Source organism: Schistocerca cancellata, chromosome 4 (assembly GCF_023864275.1).
Source record: "Schistocerca cancellata isolate TAMUIC-IGC-003103 chromosome 4, iqSchCanc2.1, whole genome shotgun sequence".
Lineage (NCBI taxonomy): Eukaryota > Metazoa > Arthropoda > Insecta > Orthoptera > Acrididae > Schistocerca > Schistocerca cancellata.
In genome coordinates, this window is record NC_064629.1 from 864150951 (window position 1) to 864169305 (window position 18355).

At 41.4% G+C, this 18355-nt stretch overlaps 1 protein-coding gene across 1 annotated transcript in view; it reads right to left on the reverse strand.

Annotated features, from left to right (window-relative positions):
• LOC126184477 (dynein axonemal heavy chain 7-like) overlaps positions 1-18355 on the reverse strand; it is a 1143184-nt gene that overhangs the window by 428951 nt on the left and 695878 nt on the right. The window contains exon 30 of the mRNA XM_049926869.1: positions 16544-16707. Within this exon, the coding sequence (XP_049782826.1) occupies positions 16544-16707 (164 nt within the window). The remainder of the gene's footprint in view (positions 1-16543; positions 16708-18355) is intronic.

The window sequence follows — 18355 nt, forward strand, 5'->3', positions numbered from 1 at the left end:
AGCATTTAAGTACAATTTTCCATTGTTACAACCTCCCGATATACAACAGCATCATCCACAAAAAGCCTCAGTGAACTTCTGATGTCATCCACAAGGTCATTTGTGTATATTGTGAATAGCAACTGTCCTACGACACTCCCCTGTGGCACACCTGAAATCACTCTTACTTCGGAAGACTTCTCTCCATTGAGAATGACATGCTGTGTTCTGTTATCTAGGAACTCTTCAATCCAATCACACAATTGGTCTGATAGTCCATACGCTCTTACTTTGTCCATTAAATGACTGTGGGGAACTGTATCGAACACCTTACGGAAGTCAAGAAACATGGCATCTACCTGAGAACCCGTGTCTATGGCCCTCTGAGTCTCGCGGACGAATAGCGTGAGCTGGGTTTCACACGATCGTCTTTTTCAAAACCCATGCTGATTCCTTCAGAAAAGTCATTATACTCCAACATAATATGTGTTCCAAAGTTCTACAACTGATCGATGTTAGAGATATAGGTCTATAGTTCTGCACATCTGTTCGATGTCTCTTCTTGAAAATGGGGATGACCTGTGCCCTTTTCCAATCCTTTGGAACGCTACAGTCTTCTAGAGACCTACAGTACACCACTGCAAGAAGGGGAGCAAGTTCCTTCATGTACTCTGTGTAAAATTGAACTGGTATCCCATCAGGTCCAGTAACCTTTCCTCTTTTGAGCGATTTTAATTCTTTCTCTATCCCCCTGTCATCTATTTTGATATCTACCATTTTGTCATCTGTGCGACAATCTAGAGAAGGAACTACAGTGCAGTCTTCCTCTGTGAAACAGTACCGTTTTGGTCAATGAGTGTCTGGACATTTTGTTTTGATCCACCTACTGCTTTGACATAAGACCAAAATTTCTTAGGATTTTTGGCAAAGTCAGTACATAGAACTTTACTTTCTAATTCATTGAACACCTCTCGCATAGCCCTCCTCACGCTACATTTCGCTTTGCGTAATTTTTGTTTGTCTGCAAGGCTTTGGCTATGTTTATGTTTGCTGTGAAGTTCCCTTTGCTTCCGCAGCAGTTTTCTAACTTGGTTGTTGTACCACAGTGGCTCTTTTCCATCTCTTACATTCTTGCTTGGCACATACTCATCTAACGCATATTGTACGATGGTTTTGAACTTTGTCCACTAATCCTCAACACTATCTGTATTTGAGACAAAACTTTTGTGTTGAGCCGTCAGGTACTCGGAAATCTGCTTTTTGTCACTTTTGCTAAACAGAAAAATCTTCCTACCTTTATTAATATTTCTATTTATGGCTGAAATCATCGATGCAGTAACCTCTTTATGATCACTGATTCCCTGTTCTGCATTAACTGTTTCAAATAGTTCGGGTCTGTTTGTCACCAGAAGGTCTAATATGTTATCGCCATGAGTCAGTTCTCTGTTTAACTGCCTAAGGTAGTTTTCACATAAAGCACTTAAAAACATTTCACTGGATTCTTTGTCCCTGCCACCCGTTACGAACGTTTGAGTCTCCCAGTCTATATCTGGCAAATTAAAATCTCCACCCATACCTATCACATGGTGGGGAAATCTACTCGAAATATTTTCCAAATTATCCTTCAGCTGCTCGGCCACAACAGCTGCTGAGCCAGGGGGTGTATAGAGACATCCAATTACCATGTCTGATCCTGCTTTAACCGTGACCTTCACCCAAATTATTTCACATTTCGGATCTATTGCACTTCTTATCACTATAAACAATCCTCCCCCTTCACTGTCCAGCCTGTCTCTGCAGTATACATTCCAATCTGAGTTTAGAATTTCATTAATGTTTACATGTGGTTTCAGCCAACTTTCTGTCCCAAGTACTGTGTAGGCATTTGTGACTGTTTATTAATGAGAGCAGAAGAAATTCATCAATACTATAGTAAATTTTACTTAACAATAGTTTCTTTAATTTTTTTACATTTATGTGAGTCCTGCAGTATTTTTATTTCCTTAGACAAGTCAGTGAACATTATTTTTGGAAGATACATCATACTATTTTGATACAGGACTCTTGAATGAATGTCTCTGTGAAAATCATGCTTGTTTATGGTTTCATAGATATTTACTTCGCTGTTAAGAGTAGAGAATTCTTGATGTGACTTAAGAAAACTAATAGATTCATAAATGAAGAAACCAGGGAGGGACCAAATTTTAAATTCCTTAAATAGGCCTTTACAAATGTCTGCTTGTGCCTGTATATGTGTGGATGGATATGTGTGTGTGTGCGAGTGTATACCTGTCCTTTTTTCCCCCTAAGGTAAGTCTTTCCGCTCCCGGGATTGTAATGACTCCTTACCCTCTCCCTTAAAACCCAAATCCTTTCGTCTTTCCCTCTCCTTCCCTCTTTCCTGGCGAGGCAACCGTTGGTTGCGAAAGCTAGAATTTTGTGTGTATGTTTGAGTTTGTTTGTGTGTCTATCGACCTGCCAGCGCTTTTGTTTGGTAAGTCTCATCATCTTTCTTTTTAGATATATTTTTCCCACGTGGAATGGTTCAAATGGTTCAAATGGCTCTGAGCACTATGGGACTCAACTGCTGAGGTCATTAGTCCCCTAGAACTTAGAACTAGTTAAACCTAACTAACCTAAGGACATCACACACATCCATGCCCGAGGCAGGATTCGAACCTGCGACCGTAGCGGTCTCGCGGTTCCAGACTGCAGCGTCAGAACCGCGCGACCACTTCGGCCGGCCCACGTGGAATGTATCCCTCTATTTTATATATATATATATATATCTAAAAACAAAGATGATGTGACTTACCAAATGAAAGTGCTGGCAGGTCGACAGACACACAAACAAACACAAACACACACACACAAAATTCAAGCTTTCGCAACAAACTGTTGCCTCATCAGGAAAGAGGGAAGGAGAAGGAAAGACGAAAGGATGTGGGTTTTAAGGGAGAGGGTAAGGAGTCATTCCAGTCCCGGGAGCAGAAAGACTTACCTTAGGGGGAAAAAAGGACGGGTACACACTCGCACACAGACACACATATCCATCCATACATATACAGACACAAGGTCTTTAAATATGTCTGCTTGTGTCTGTATATGTATGGATGGATATGTGTGTCTGTGTGCGAGTGTGTACCCGTCCTTTTTTCCCCCTAAGGTAAGTCTTTCCGCTCCCGGGACTGGAATGACTCCTTACCCTCTCCCTTAAAACCCACATCCTTTCATCTTTCCCTCTCCTTCCCTCTTTCCTGATGAGGCAACAGTTTGTTGCGAAAGCTTGAATTTTGTGTGTGTGTGTTTGTGTTTGTTTGTGTGTCTGTCGACCTGCCAGCACTTTCATTTGGTAAGTCACATCATCTTTGTTTTTAGATATATTTTTCCTTCGTATATGTGTATATATATATATATATATATATATATATATATATATATATATATATATATATATATATATATATATATATATATACACACACTCCTGGAAATGGAAAAAAGAACACATTGACACCGGTGTGTCAGACCCACCATACTTGCTCCGGACACTGCGACAGGGCTGTACAAGCAATGATCACACGCACAGCACAGCGGACACACCAGGAACCGCGGTGTTGGCCGTCGAATGGCGCTAGCTGCGCAGCATTTGTGCACCGCCGCCGTCAGTGTCAGCCAGTTTGCCGTGGCATACGGAGCTCCATCGCAGTCTTTAACACTGGTAGCATGCCGCGACAGCGTGGACGTGAACCGTATGTGCAGTTGACGGACTTTGAGCGAGGGCGTATAGTGGGCATGCGGGAGGCCGGGTGGACGTACCGCCGAATTGCTCAACACGTGGGGCGTGAGGTCTCCACAGTACATCGATGTTGTCGCCAGTGGTCGGCGGAAGGTGCACGTGCCCGTCGACCTGGGACCGGACCGCAGCGACGCACGGATGCACGCCAAGACCGTAGGATCCTACGCAGTGCCGTAGGGGACCGCACCGCCACTTCCCAGCAAATTAGGGACACTGTTGCTCCTGGGGTATCGGCGAGGACCATTCGCAACCGTCTCCATGAAGCTGGGCTACGGTCCCGCACACCGTTAGGCCATCTTCCGCTCACGCCCCAACATCGTGCAGCCCGCCTCCAGTGGTGTCGCGACAGGCGTGAATGGAGGGACGAATGGAGACGTGTCGTCTTCAGCGATGAGAGTCGCTTCTGCCTTGGTGCCAATGATGGTCGTATGCGTGTTTGGCGCCGTGCAGGTGAGCGCCACAATCAGGACTGCATACGACCGAGGCACACAGGGCCAACACCCGGCATCATGGTGTGGGGAGCGATCTCCTATACTGGCCGTACACCACTGGTGATCGTCGAGGGGACACTGAATAGTGCACGGTACATCCAAACCGTCATCGAACCCATCGTTCTACCATTCCTAGACCGGCAAGGGAACTTGCTGTTCCAACAGGACAATGCACGTCCGCATGTATCCCGTGCCACCCAACGTGCTCTAGAAGGTGTAAGTCAACTACCCTGGCCAGCAAGATCTCCGGATCTGTCCCCCATTGAGCATGTTTGGGACTGGATGAAGCGTCGTCTCACGCGGTCTGCACGTCCAGCACGAACGCTGGTCCAACTGAGGCGCCAGGTGGAAATGGCATGGCAAGCCGTTCCAGAGGACTACATCCAGCATCTCTACGATCGTCTCCATGGGAGAATAGCAGCCTGCATTGCTGCGAAAGGTGGATATACACTGTACTAGTGCCGACATTGTGCATGCTCTGTTGCCTGTGTCTATGTGCCTGTGGTTCTGTCAGTGTGATCATGTGATGTATCTGACCCCAGGAATGTGTCAATAAAATTTCCCCTTCCTGGGACAATGAATTCACGGTGTTCTTTTTTCAATTTCCAGGAGTGTATATATATATACGAGTTAGTGCGACGGCTTACTCACTGGCAGATGGCGGCCACGTGGGCCGCCGAAATGTTGTGTCAAGATGACATTACCTCCCGGTTGGGGACCCGATTGATTATACACTCCTGGAAATTGAAATAAGAACACCGTGAATTCATTGTCCTAGGAAGGGGAAACTTTATTGACACATTCCTGGGGTCAGATACATCACATGATCACACTGACAGAACCACAGGCACATAGACACAGGCAACAAAGCATGCACAATGGCGGCACTAGTACAGTGTATATCCACCTTTCGCAGCAATGCAGGCTGCTATTCTCCCATGGAGACGATCGTAGAGATGCTGGATGTAGTCCTGTGGAATGGCTTGCCATGCCATTTCCACCTGGCGCCTCAGTTGGACCAGCGTTCGTGCTGGACGTGCAGACCGCGTGAGACGACGTTTCATCCAGTCCCAAACATGCTCAATGGGGGACAGATCCGGAGATCTTGCTGGCCAGGGTAGTTGACTTACACCTTCTAGAGCACGTTGGGTGGCACGGGATACATGCGGACGTGCATTGTCCTGTTGGAACAGCAAGTTCCCTTGCCGGTCTAGGAATGGTAGAACGATGGGTTCGATGACGGTTTGGATGTACCGTGCACTATTCAGTGTCCCCTCGACGATCACCAGTGGTGTACGGCCAGTGTAGGAGATCGCTCCCCACACCATGATGCCGGGTGCTGGCCCTGTGTGCCTCGGTCGTATGCAGTCCTGATTGTGGCGCTCACCTGCACGGCGCCAAACATGCATACGACCATCATTGGCACCAAGGCAGAAGCGACTCTCATTGCTGAAGACGACACGTCTCCATTCGTCCCTCCATTCACGCCTGTCGCGACACCACTGGAGGCGGGCTGCACGATGTTGGGGCGTGAGCGGAAGACGGCCTAACGGTGTGCGGGACCGTAGCCCAGCTTCATGGAGACGGTTGCGAATGGTCCTCGCCGATACCCCAGGAGCAACAGTGTCCCTAATTTGCTGGGAAGTGGCGGTGCGGTCCCCTACGGCACTGCGTAGGATCCTACGGTCTTGGCGTGCATCCGTGCGTCGCTGCGGTCCGGTCCCAGGTCGACGGGCACGTGCACCTTCCGCCGACCACTGGCGACAACATCGATGTACTGTGGAGACCTCACGCCCCACGTGTTGAGCAATTCGGCGGTACGTCCACCCGGCCTCCCGCATGCCCACTATACGCCCTCGCTCAAAGTCCGTCAACTGCACATACGGTTCACGTCCACGCTGTCGCGGCATGCTACCAGTGTTAAAGACTGCGATGGAGCTCCGTATGCCACGGCAAACTGGCTGACACTGACGGCGGCGGTGCACAAATGCTGCGCAGCTAGCGCCATTCGACGCCCAACACCGCGGTTCCTGGTGTGTCCGCTGTGCCGTGCGTGTGATAATTGCTTGTACAGCCCTCTCGCAGTGTCCAGAGCAAGTATGGTGGGTCTGACACACCGGTGTCAATGTGTTCTTTTTTCCATTTCCAGGAGTGTACATATACATATACATATATATATATATATATATATATATATATATATATATATATATATATATATATATATATATATATATAGACACTAATAAAAGCTTGCAGACACTGAGTGTTTTTTGAAAGCTGAGTTGGCAGAGGCATACCTGCAGCTTTGTCTCAATTCTGCCTCTAAGCAAATTATGGTTGTTAAGACTCCCTTCAGGCTATACCTATATACCTACCTGCCTTTATGCATCATGAGTGCCCCCAAAATTTTACAGACATCTTTAGAACAGCTTACATGGGATTTCCCGTGCTGTACAAATTATCTTGAGGACATTATTGTCATCAGTCCCTCATGGCATGAACACCTTGATAACCTTAGTATCCCATTCACTAAGCTGCGAGAAGCAGGTCTTAACTGCAATTTACAAAAATTGAACTTTTTTTAGATGAAATTGAATATTTGGGCTACTGTCTTTTTACAGGTGGCATCAAACCTATGTAAGAGCATGTGATGGTAATTTCCAACCTACATCCACTATGGAACCTTAAGGAACTACTGTCATTTCTGGGTAAAGTCAGTTATTCAAAATATCTCCCCAACACAGCACTCAAAAACTAGTATTAAAAAAAGTTTTCCTTTCATTTGGTTGGTGGATTGCAACAGAGCGTTCATCTGAATTAAGTTACTGCTTTCCACAGATGCTTCCCCATGGGTTGGGGCAGTCTTGGTTCACAAAGATGCTGACGGTTCTGAATAGCCTTCTGCGTATGCCTCCAAGACATTGACAGTCTTGTAACACAATTATTTTCAAATCCATAAGGAGGCTTAGGCCACTGTATATGCAGGCTGAAAGTTCTGTGCCTTCTTCTATGGCAACAAATTACATATCATCACTGATCATAAGCTGTTTATGATACTTTTTAGTTCTTATTCACACTTTCAAGACAGGAAAGCACAAAGACTCCAGTGATGGGTTATGGTTTCGTGTGTGTATCACTATGAGATTCACTATAGATCAACAGTGCAGTATGCAAATGTGGACTCGTTGCTACTATTGCTCATGGGACCTGAGCTGGCCTTTCTCAAAGCTGAGGTTGTCTGTTTTCAGAGAGATAATCATTTGCAGCAAGCAGTTAGTCAACTTCTAATAATGACCCATCCCGTAGTCCAGTCCACCTGTCAGAATCCTGCGATCTGTCAGGTTGGCACCACACCTCCACCATCAGCTGGCAGTCATCAACAGTGCACTCTTCCTTAGCACAAACTCAGATGATCCCCATGTCATTGTTCCTCCAGCCCTGTGAGCTCACATACTGGTTCCCCTACAGTGTGGCCACTGGTGTGTCATCTGCATAAAGGTCCTCGCATGGCGATTTGTCTATCGGCCTCACACTGATTTAGATACTGAGAAGGCCACCTTATGTAATTCCATGTAGTTGACAGTAGTTGCATATGTCATGAGCATGAGCTCAACCATGGCAGAAACTACTGTAAGAGCTTAACCCAGATTTTTGTGATCAAAGGGCTGTCCAGGATTATCATCTCCAATAGTGGCCCATAGTTTGTTTCAGCATTGTTTCAGGCTTTCTGCATCCACTTCTGCTCCATTTCATCCACAGTTGAATGAGGAGGCAGAGTATGTGATGGGCACATTGAAGACTCAGTTAAACAAATGCTTGACGGATTTGTCAGTGCCCTAGGTGTTGTCTCTGTTTCTCAGCACCTACGGGATCGTACCACTGAATGGTTGCAGCATAGCAGAAATATTCATTGGACATCTGCTTCATCTGCTCTGGCCTGTGCTGTGGCCTCGGACGTGTTAGCGTGCTTCATGGTATGATCTGGTTGACCCTGTCTGCACACAAACTTTCGGTCAGTGGACTGGATGGGTGCCAGAAATCATGCATTTGATGTGCAGTCAGCAGATGTTCACAGTATATGACAGGGGGGGGGGGGGGGGGGGGTGCCACTCTTCCACCACCAAAATCACCTGCACTCCCAGTGTGGCCCTGAACCACCGCGTCAGTGGTCCAGCACAAAGGAGTAGGGAGCCCTACTGTGAGTGCTGCACCACACCAGGGGTCTGGCATTATGGATACACCTCCAGCTGATGCACTGTTGGGTGATGGTGATGATGAGATGCAGCTGCTGGCTATGAGGGACCCTCTAATGTTGTCCAATGGCAGCTACCTGGATGTTGTCCTTTCGCAGGAGCACTGCATGGCACTTCCCAATCATTGCAACCTCCATCCACCAATATCAATGACACGTCTTCTGCATCATTTCCACCTGAGGTGTCATTACTGTGCCCGGCCCACTACCATGTGAGCAACTTCCAATCGTATGCCCAACTCGGCAGGAGACAGCTAACCATATAGCCTTATGAAGGTGACACCACTTTGGGTGCAAATGAGCTGATGGAGACGAACACCATCGACCTCCAGCTGCCATTTGCCCACTGCCATGGCTGCATCGGCACTTGGGTAGACCCTGTAATGCCCTCAGCTATGATAGCCCATCACCAGTGGACCCACACGGTGGGTTCCCTGGCTTTGTTCACAGATGCCTGTTGCATCAGCTACCCTAAGAGAGAAGGGGTGGCATGTGGTGGCATACCCGTAAACACCACCACCATGACCTAAAAATTTGTATTCAGTGCCATCCTTGAGAAGGCAATACAGGGGTGCCAGTTTCACTCGATGGCAGTACCACCACCGGATGAGCATTCCTGTGGCACACACCAGTGCAGCCTTGCTGTCATGTACTCCATCCATGCTAGATGAAGGTTCCATTCTCAGGCTTGAACAATTATGTTTTATTGTAAGTGAAACACTGAATGTGATCAAATTTTTTTGCAGAAAATATGTTTTATTCTCTAAAAGAGTTGCTTACCTTCATGCAAAACAAACAGAAATATTCTGTTCTGAAAGTATTTCACACTTATAGTGTTACATAATCATCAAGAAATTTAATACTAAAAAAAACACATAAATTGTAACACCATTCTAATATGGTAACAAACATTAAATATATTCAAACTCTAGGGATGTTACTGATTTTTTGGTGCTGAAAATACATCCCACCAACAACAAGGGTATTAGAGATGGATGTACTCTCAGGAAAGATCTAGGTAATATTTCAGTGTGATGCAATGATTTGTAACTTGGTTTAAGAAATCACAAATTTAAAATTATTCACTTAACAAAAAATGGAAAGAAGTATCCTGTGACTATAGTATCAGTGAATCACAACTGGAGTGGGTGAACTCTTATTGATATATACTTGGTTTAAGAAATCACAAATTTAAAATTATTCACTGAACAAAAAACAGAAAGAAGTATCCTGTGACTATAGTATCAGTGAATCACAACTGGAATGGGTGAACTCTTACTGATATATGGGTTTTACAATTTGTGAAACAGGAAAATGGAATGATCACACACACTCCTTAGTAGCTAAAACAGGTGGCAACCTTCATTTCTCAGTGATTTACAGGGTATATAATTATGTAGTTGTAGATTAAGAGAGTAACTCATAACCATTATGATGCAAAGTGTTATATAGTTAGTTATGTGTTCCGTTGATCAATCTCAAGGTAACTGTTACAATGTGAAACGTATCAGATGCATAAAAAATGAACACAAGAATCGAATTTTTTTTTTTTTTAGTTTAAAATTTTTATTACCTACTATAACAATACAGCCTTCCCCAAGACTCTAATGAAGTGATTTATACCACCTTTTTTTATGCATCCGGGTGGCTGTCGGATGAGTCAGTGATTCCAAGGGACTTGTATCTGTGTCTTTATATACATCATTCTGTCCAATTTGCTAAAACACTTTATATTCATTGTGAAAGCATGTAGAATGTTCTGGAAGGACGTATATTATCATGATTGTCAGGGGATTGTTGTCATTAACAAAATTATGTACAGGTGCTGAGTTAAATGTTTGATCAAGAAATTAAAATGTATTCCAATTTGGTGGCAAATATTAAGAGGCTGTGGAAATGTTGGCACAAGTGGCTGGCGCCTCTAATTACCTTAATTGCAGTTGATTGGTGGGTTGACACAGAGAACCTCATCATCTTGAGAAACGGCTTAAAACTCATTACCAGGAGATATATTTTCATTTGTTATCTATTTTTATGTCCTCCTCTATAGTTAATATCCTTTGTAATTACATGTCTAATTATCTCTCCAATTGCTCATATCACACAACTTTCCAATTTTCAGAATTTGGGGCCTTATTGGTAAATTTTACATATCTAGTCGGATAAAGCATGAGATCTGCACTGTCATTGAATGTTAGTAACCAAATCCTAAGTGTAATTAATTATGTAACTAAAATAATACAAGAGTCATTATTGCAATTAAAGTTCACATTGATTTTTATATTTAAAACTACAGATAATACTAACAAATTTATGTAATACTATATTGTATTTTATACCTTATTCGGCTGTAACATCAGTTCCTTTACATTCTGTAAATTTTAATTGTAATATCAAAATTGTACAAAATTAATCATGGGTTATTTTGAAATTTATTGTTAAAATAAGGCTTCAAAAAGTCTGTTGTTGAGTTGTTGTTTTGTCAGTCAGTCAAAGACATCTGTGAAGTATGTCACTCAGTATTTTTGTTAATGTGACAAGTATGCAGTTCAGTTGTTAATAAATTTTGTGAAGTTGGAAACTGTTATATTCTTTCATCAAATGAACTCCAGGCAATAGAAAGTTAAGCTAAATGTAATGATCCGAATGGAACATTATACTACTCCATTCCCTTAAATGGCTCAGAATGCATATATTATACCTATAGATTTATTTATTCCTGTTCAAGAATTCATCTATGGTATAGAAGGAGTTGTCAAGGAGATATGATTTCTGTTTATTTTTGAAACTATTATTGCTGTCTGTTAGACATTTTACTTCATCTGGTAATTTACTGAAAAGTTTTACAGCAGCATATTTTACCCCTTTCTATGCTGAAGATAGGTTAAGTAGAGAATAGTGTAAGTCTTTCTTTCTCCTGGTATTATAATCATGAATATCACTGTTGTTTTTAAAGTGGTCTATGTTGTTAAGAACAAATTTAATTACTGAGTAAATGTACTGTGGGGCTCTTGTAAAAATTCCTAACCTTTTAAAGAGATGCCTACAAGATGTGTGACTATGAGCCTCACACATTATTTTAACCACTTTCTTTTGAGCAGTGAATACTTTTGGCTAAGTGTTGCGTTACCCCAAAATATTATTCTTTATGACATCAGAGAGTGAAAATATGCAAAGTATGTTAGCTTACTAATTTCTATATTCTCAAAATTGGAAATTATTCTGATTGCAAAAGTTGCTGAACCTAGTCACTTTAGGAGATCCAATATATGAATTTTCCAGTTAAGGTTCCCATCTATATTTACACCCAGAAACTTAGCATGCTCTACACTGGCTACTGACTTCTATTGATGTGTTACTTTTACTGAAGGAACTACATACTCCCTGGAGTAGGAAATTGGATGTACCATGTTTTTTCAAAATTCAGAGCAAGTCCATTCACAGAAAACCAATTAATAACTTTTTCAAAGACATTGTTTCAATCATTTTTTATTAGACTTGTTTTACTGGATTAATAATGATACATGTATCATCAGCAAACAGTGTCAGTTTAGCTTTTTGTTTCAGATTAGAAGGGAGGTCATTCACATATACACTATGTGATCAAAAGTATCCGAACACGTGGCCAAAAATGACTTACAGTCTGTGGCGCCCTCCATCGGTAATGCTGGAATTCAATATGGTGTTGGCCCACCCTTACCCAAGATGACAGGTTCCACTCCCACAGACATAAATTCAATCAGGTGCTGGAAGGTTTCTTGGGGAATGGCAGCCCATTCTTCATGGACTGTTACACTGAGGAGAGCAATCGATGTCGGTCAGTGAGGCCTGGTATAAAGTCACCATTCAAAAACTTCCCAAAGTGTTCTATAGGATTCAGGTCAGGACTCTATGCAGGCCAGTCCATTACAGGGATGTTATTGTCATGTAACCACTCCACCACAGGCTGTGCATGATGAACAGGTGCTCGATCATGTTGGAAGATGCAATCACCATCCCCGAATCGCTCTTCAACAGTAGGAGACAAGGTGTTGACTCTGAAATTGTTGTTATATTGGAGCACCACTTAAATAATTTGACAATTCAGAAGCCTCCTTTACCAGGATACACATTAGCTGGCTAATTTTCAAGGAGTTCCTTCCAGGGTGGGAGAGGGAGAGTGGCTGTGTACATAAAAAATAGTATTCCATTTGAGTCCATAGACATATCACTACACTGCACTGAACAGATATTTGAATGTTGTGCAGGGGCAGTTGAATTTAGTGAAACTAAACTTCTAATTGTTGTTGTTTGCAGGTCCCATAACTCTGACTTCAGAGCATTTCTGCTCAAGCTAGACAGGGTTCTTGATTCAGTTCGTAGGAAGTACCAGAAATTAGTTATATGTTGTGCCTTCTATATAAATTTTGTATATGATGGTGCAAGAAAAAGGATGTTGGTAGATCTCCTAAATTCATACGATCTGATGCAGACTGTGTTTTTTTCCAACTAGGTTGCAGGGGAACAGTATCACTGCCATAGACAATTTTTTTTCATTCTTCATTACTAGATGAGCATTCTGTTAGTAAAAGAGTGAATGGCCTTTCAGACAATAATGCAAAAATTTTAACACTAAAAGGCTTTTGTACTCAAACAGATGTCACATATAATTACAAACTATGTAGGAAAGTTAATCCAACAGCAGTAGAGAGCTTTATAAACCTTTTCAAGGAACAAGAGTGGTGGTATGTTTATAGTGCCAGCAACATAAATGATAAATATAACGCTTTCCTTAACACATTTCTCATGCTCTTTGAGAGTTTCTTTCCATTAAAACGTTATAAGTGGGGTACTAGCAGTAATAGGCAGCCCAGGTGGCTGACTACTGGGATAAGGATATCATGTAGAAAAAAGTGGGAATTATAACAATACGTTAGAAGTAGTCACAATCACGTTACAGTAGCCCAATACAAGCAGTATTGTAAGGTGCTTAAAAATGTTATTAGGAAGGAAAACAGTATGTGGTATGCAAACAGAATAGCTAATTCAGAGGATAAAATTAGAACAATATGGTCGGTTGTGAAGGAAGTGTCTAGTCAGTAGCACATGGTCGACAATATAAAGTCAGTTCACAGTAAATGTACTTCTGTTACTGATAAACCAGATATGTGTACAGTTTTTTCTGAGCATTGCTGGTGAATTAAATAAAAATTTGCTTCTACAGGGAATCATATAACTTTCTTGGCAAATGCCTTTCCGAGATTGATGTCTGAAATACTCTGCGACACAGACAAGGGGGAGAGTGAGTCAATAATTAAATTGCTGAAGATATCTGTCTAAATTGCTGGATATGATGGAGTGCCTAGCAGAATATTAAAGTACTGTGCTGCCCATGTTAGCCCTGTATTTAGATATATTTGTAATTTTTGCTTTACGAATGGTCAGTTTCCTGAACGATTAAAGTTCTCGGTAGTAAAGCTGCTTTAAAAAAGGGAGAAAGGGATAATGTATACAATTTTAGACCTATTTCTATGCCAACAGTGTTGGCCAAAGTTATTGAAAAGGCTGTGTATGTAATTATAATTCACCATTTTATATCACACGATTTCCTATCAAATGTACAGTTCAGCCTTAGAAGTCATTTAACAACTGAAAATGCTATATTATCTTTTCTCTATGAGGTGCTGGATGGGTTAAATAAAAGGTTTCAAACACTAGGCATATTTTTTGATTTAACTAAGGCATTTGATTGTGTTGATTACAAAATATTGCTCCCGAAGTTGGACAATTACACAATACGGGGAATGGTTCACAACTGGTTCACCTCTTACTTTAGCAACAGACAGCAAAAGTCATTATTCACAGTGTTGAGAAGGGCTGTGATGTGGGGTCTGAGTGGGGTACAGTCAAGTGGGGGCTGCCTCAGGGATCAGTGTTGGGGCCATTCCTGTTCATTATTTATATAAATGATATGCCCTCTAGTATTACAGGTAACTCTAAAATATTTCTGTTTGATGTTTAACACTAAAAGGCTTTTATACTCAAACAGATGTCACATATAATTACAAACTATGTAGGAAAGTTAATAGGCAGTTGTGTGGAACATTGACTTGGTTTCAAATAGTACAAGTCATGACCAAAGTTCATGGCTTGTAGAAAATAAACTTAACACAAAATCACGGTAAGACTCAGTTTTTACAGTTTCTAACACACAATTCAACAAAACCTGATGTTTTAATTTCACAGAGTGGACATATGACTATTGAAACTGAACAGTTCAAATTTCTAGGTGTTCAGATAGATATCACATCTCCTGAGTGGGGCACAACTATGTACCAGGTGGTTCTCCATGTCACAGCTCATTGTGTAGTGATTAGTGCTGGAAATACCTGTACCGAATGACCTGCTGGGAATTCTACTGTAAACATCAGTTCTGTTATGCTGGACCACAATCCTCTCTTTTTTATTTCCTGCTCCACATGTTTCACATGGTTGTCATTCTCTTTGAACTTTTTCCAACTTGATCTTCCACCTGCTCTATTTGACCCCTCATTTATTTAATGCCATACGGCATTTCTGCTTGCTGCGCATCTATCATGTCTATTCTCATCAAGTTCTCTGATATTTCTTCTTGAGTTTTCTCTACTATCTTTTGACCTTGTATTTGTAATATGAACAGAAATTTCTTATTTTGACACGCTACATTTGTTGATGTTCTTTGGCTACTAACACCACTTTCTTGTCTCTGACTGTATCTGGTCTGGCTACTGATGTATCATTCTTAGCTTCAGTCACTATTTGTTTAGACTCAGCTGACAGATACCTAATGTGTGTCACTTCATCTTTGATTTCATACAGGTGTCCTGTCAATCTCTTTTTCTAAGTCCTTAGTTTCTTTCTGACTCCATAACTTCTTCCTGCCTTCTCCCTTCAGACTCCTGCTTCTTCTCTTCTGTCTGCTTTAAGCATTCTAGTATAATGTCCATCTGATTATTCCTCCCCATGACTCATTACAGTGTCGAAGTGCATGAATGCTCTGAGGCTTGGCAGTTTGGCGGCATTACCAGCCTATTGTAATCCCCTAATGAAACATTTTGTGTTTTAGCAACTGCATCTTCATATTCACTTGTATCTGTCACCTCATCTACTGTTTCTCTTTATATCTATGTTTGTGTCTCACTGTTCCATGAAAAGTTAATCATCTCAGCTCTGGATGGGTCTACAACCCTATCCCTATTATGCTCCGTGCTGTTAAAATGGTTTGTTTTTCCCTCCCCCTGGTCTAACCTAATTTTGCCTCTTGTTCTCATTCACAAGATTAGCAAATATACTGATTGAAAACTGTGCCAATAAGTATGTGTCACACTATCCTGACACAACACATATAGATAGTCAACCTTCCAAAATATGCATCGCTGATATCAGTACCATTAAAACATCTACCATGTGTGGTGCAGAAACCACCAAACACACACATGAAAAATAAAACAATGAGCTGAAAAGTAGAAACAACTCATCGCTGATATCAGTACCATTAAAATATCAACCATATGCGGCGCAGAAACCACCAAAACCACACATGAAAAATAAAGCAATGAGCTGAGAAGTAGACAATGGATTAGCAAATTCAGGCCAGCAACAGTAAATGAAATAAGATGGTCTGCATGTGAACATATCTTCACTTAGATAGTGTATAACACCTGTAAACTTATCAACATGGTCTGTGTGAGAACAAGTGGTTGCAAATACAGTCAGCAGGAGGCACATATGCCTCAGCTAAATCAGTAACTGAAACTAAACTAAAGTTTGATGACTGATTCCTTACAGGTCAGGTAAGAAAATGTACAGAAACTTGTTACTTCTTTTGTTTTGTAAACATGTTTGAGTACCCAATATTTATTTAAGGTAGTAAAGATAAATCTTGCTAGTAAAACAAATACCAGAAGAAGAAAAGACAACCACAGATTCTGGAGTGTAATTGTTGTGCAATCAAAAAGTAATGTTTAATTAATAATGCATTTATGGAAAGTTAATACTTACTTAAATAAAACAATATTCAATTTATTGGTTTGATCTTTGTTGTACTGGTCAAGAGCTGTCACTGCTACATTCAAAAATTTATCAAAATTTAAAACTTCTTCATATTTTTTCTCTCCATCAACACAGTTTACAAATATTAGATTTCTTAGACATTCTTCTGTTACCTGTAATTACAAAATTTTGGTTTTTCAGTGTGGCTGCTTATTTATAGACTGATTAAAATATTAGTTACTAATATTATGGGGATCTGACTGTTCTAATTGATAAATAATTATGTAACAGATGACATAACACAGTGTTCTACCATTGTTTTTTTATCTTTTTCCATGTAAGGAAACATCTAGTTATGAATGGAAGCTACCATTTTTGTGTGTGCGTAAGTATGCTTATATCTGCTGCTACTTAGTATCAAAATTGTTTCCAGTATGCTTCAGCTTGTGATAAAATCTTAGTGACAATATTCCTAATGGGTAGCAGACCAGCTTGTATAGCTTACTGTGCAGTTTTATAACATGTGACACAGTGCATGTGGCAGACCAGAATTTCAGCTTATCTTCAGATTAATTACCATTGGCCATATCCTGACTCCACTACGATGTTGCAGGGTAATTGTGACAGGATTGGTACATCAGTTAACACCGTGCCATAATGATATAATCACAATGCAAAAATGGAGACAAATTTTGTAGCTGACCACTGGTACTCTTAATATATTAATTTCACAATGGACTTCTTGGATCCCTGAAATATTTCTTCATAGACTGTGGCTTGCTCTTAAATGTATGTCCTTACCAGTACTTAATGTTTGTTGACTATATAATTAAAACTGCTTGTTTCTAAAATTTGAGATGCCTCTTGTGTTTGGATTTGTCTACTTATATGGCTGAGTTTAGTTAGTTAGGTAGTCATGTGTACAGGCTGGTATAGCATAGGTTCACAGTTCCTCCTATCTTTGTGCTTGGAAGTAACATTTTATTTAAGGGCATGTATTGTTTGTTTTCTGGTGGTTGTCACAGTTTTGCAATCCATGCAGTATTTTGGTCTTGACTGGGACTGAATTTGCAAGTTTGATTATTGGCTGCGTACACAAGCTGGATCTTATTATTTTAGTTATTTGACTAGGGTTCCTTCCACAATATTTAAGTGATTGCAGTTCAGTATAATTCATATGTGAATGATTTCTAGTTAGTCATCTGACATGACCAGACTTCAGGTATTGCAACATGACTGTGAATTTGACAGTCCTCACCATCTACCTTACAGACTTCTTCTTCCCGAATGAATAAAATCATGAAAAAATATCTCTACTCATTTCCACACATTCTTGACACCCTAGACTCCCTGAAAGGGACAATGTATTTCTCAATTATAGATATGTAGACAGGCTACCAGTAAATCAATGTTGACGGGCTGTCCAGGAGAAGATTGCCTTGATAACATCAATGAGTTCAAAGTTATGCTGTTTGGACTATGTAATGTTTCAGTCACCTGTGAGCATATGATGGACAACCTCCTCTTACACCTTCAATCAGGTTGTTCCAACTTGGATGCCTGCCTGGGGACAACCAGGTAGCATGGACACAAGTGAGCAAATGGCTGATGTGCAGACAGAGTTGCAGTTTGACCATAGGACTATAGAGTGTGTGTAATGGTCAATAACAGGTGGCCAGGGGTAGTCAAGCAGATCACGCACCCACAGTACATGAGAAATCGGGCTGTTTCGTGAGTAGCCTACACTATCTGTTCCTGCCTGCAGGCATGCTGAGCAGGACAGTAACAAAGGCATGGTAAGATAGGCTGCTGCCAAGGGCA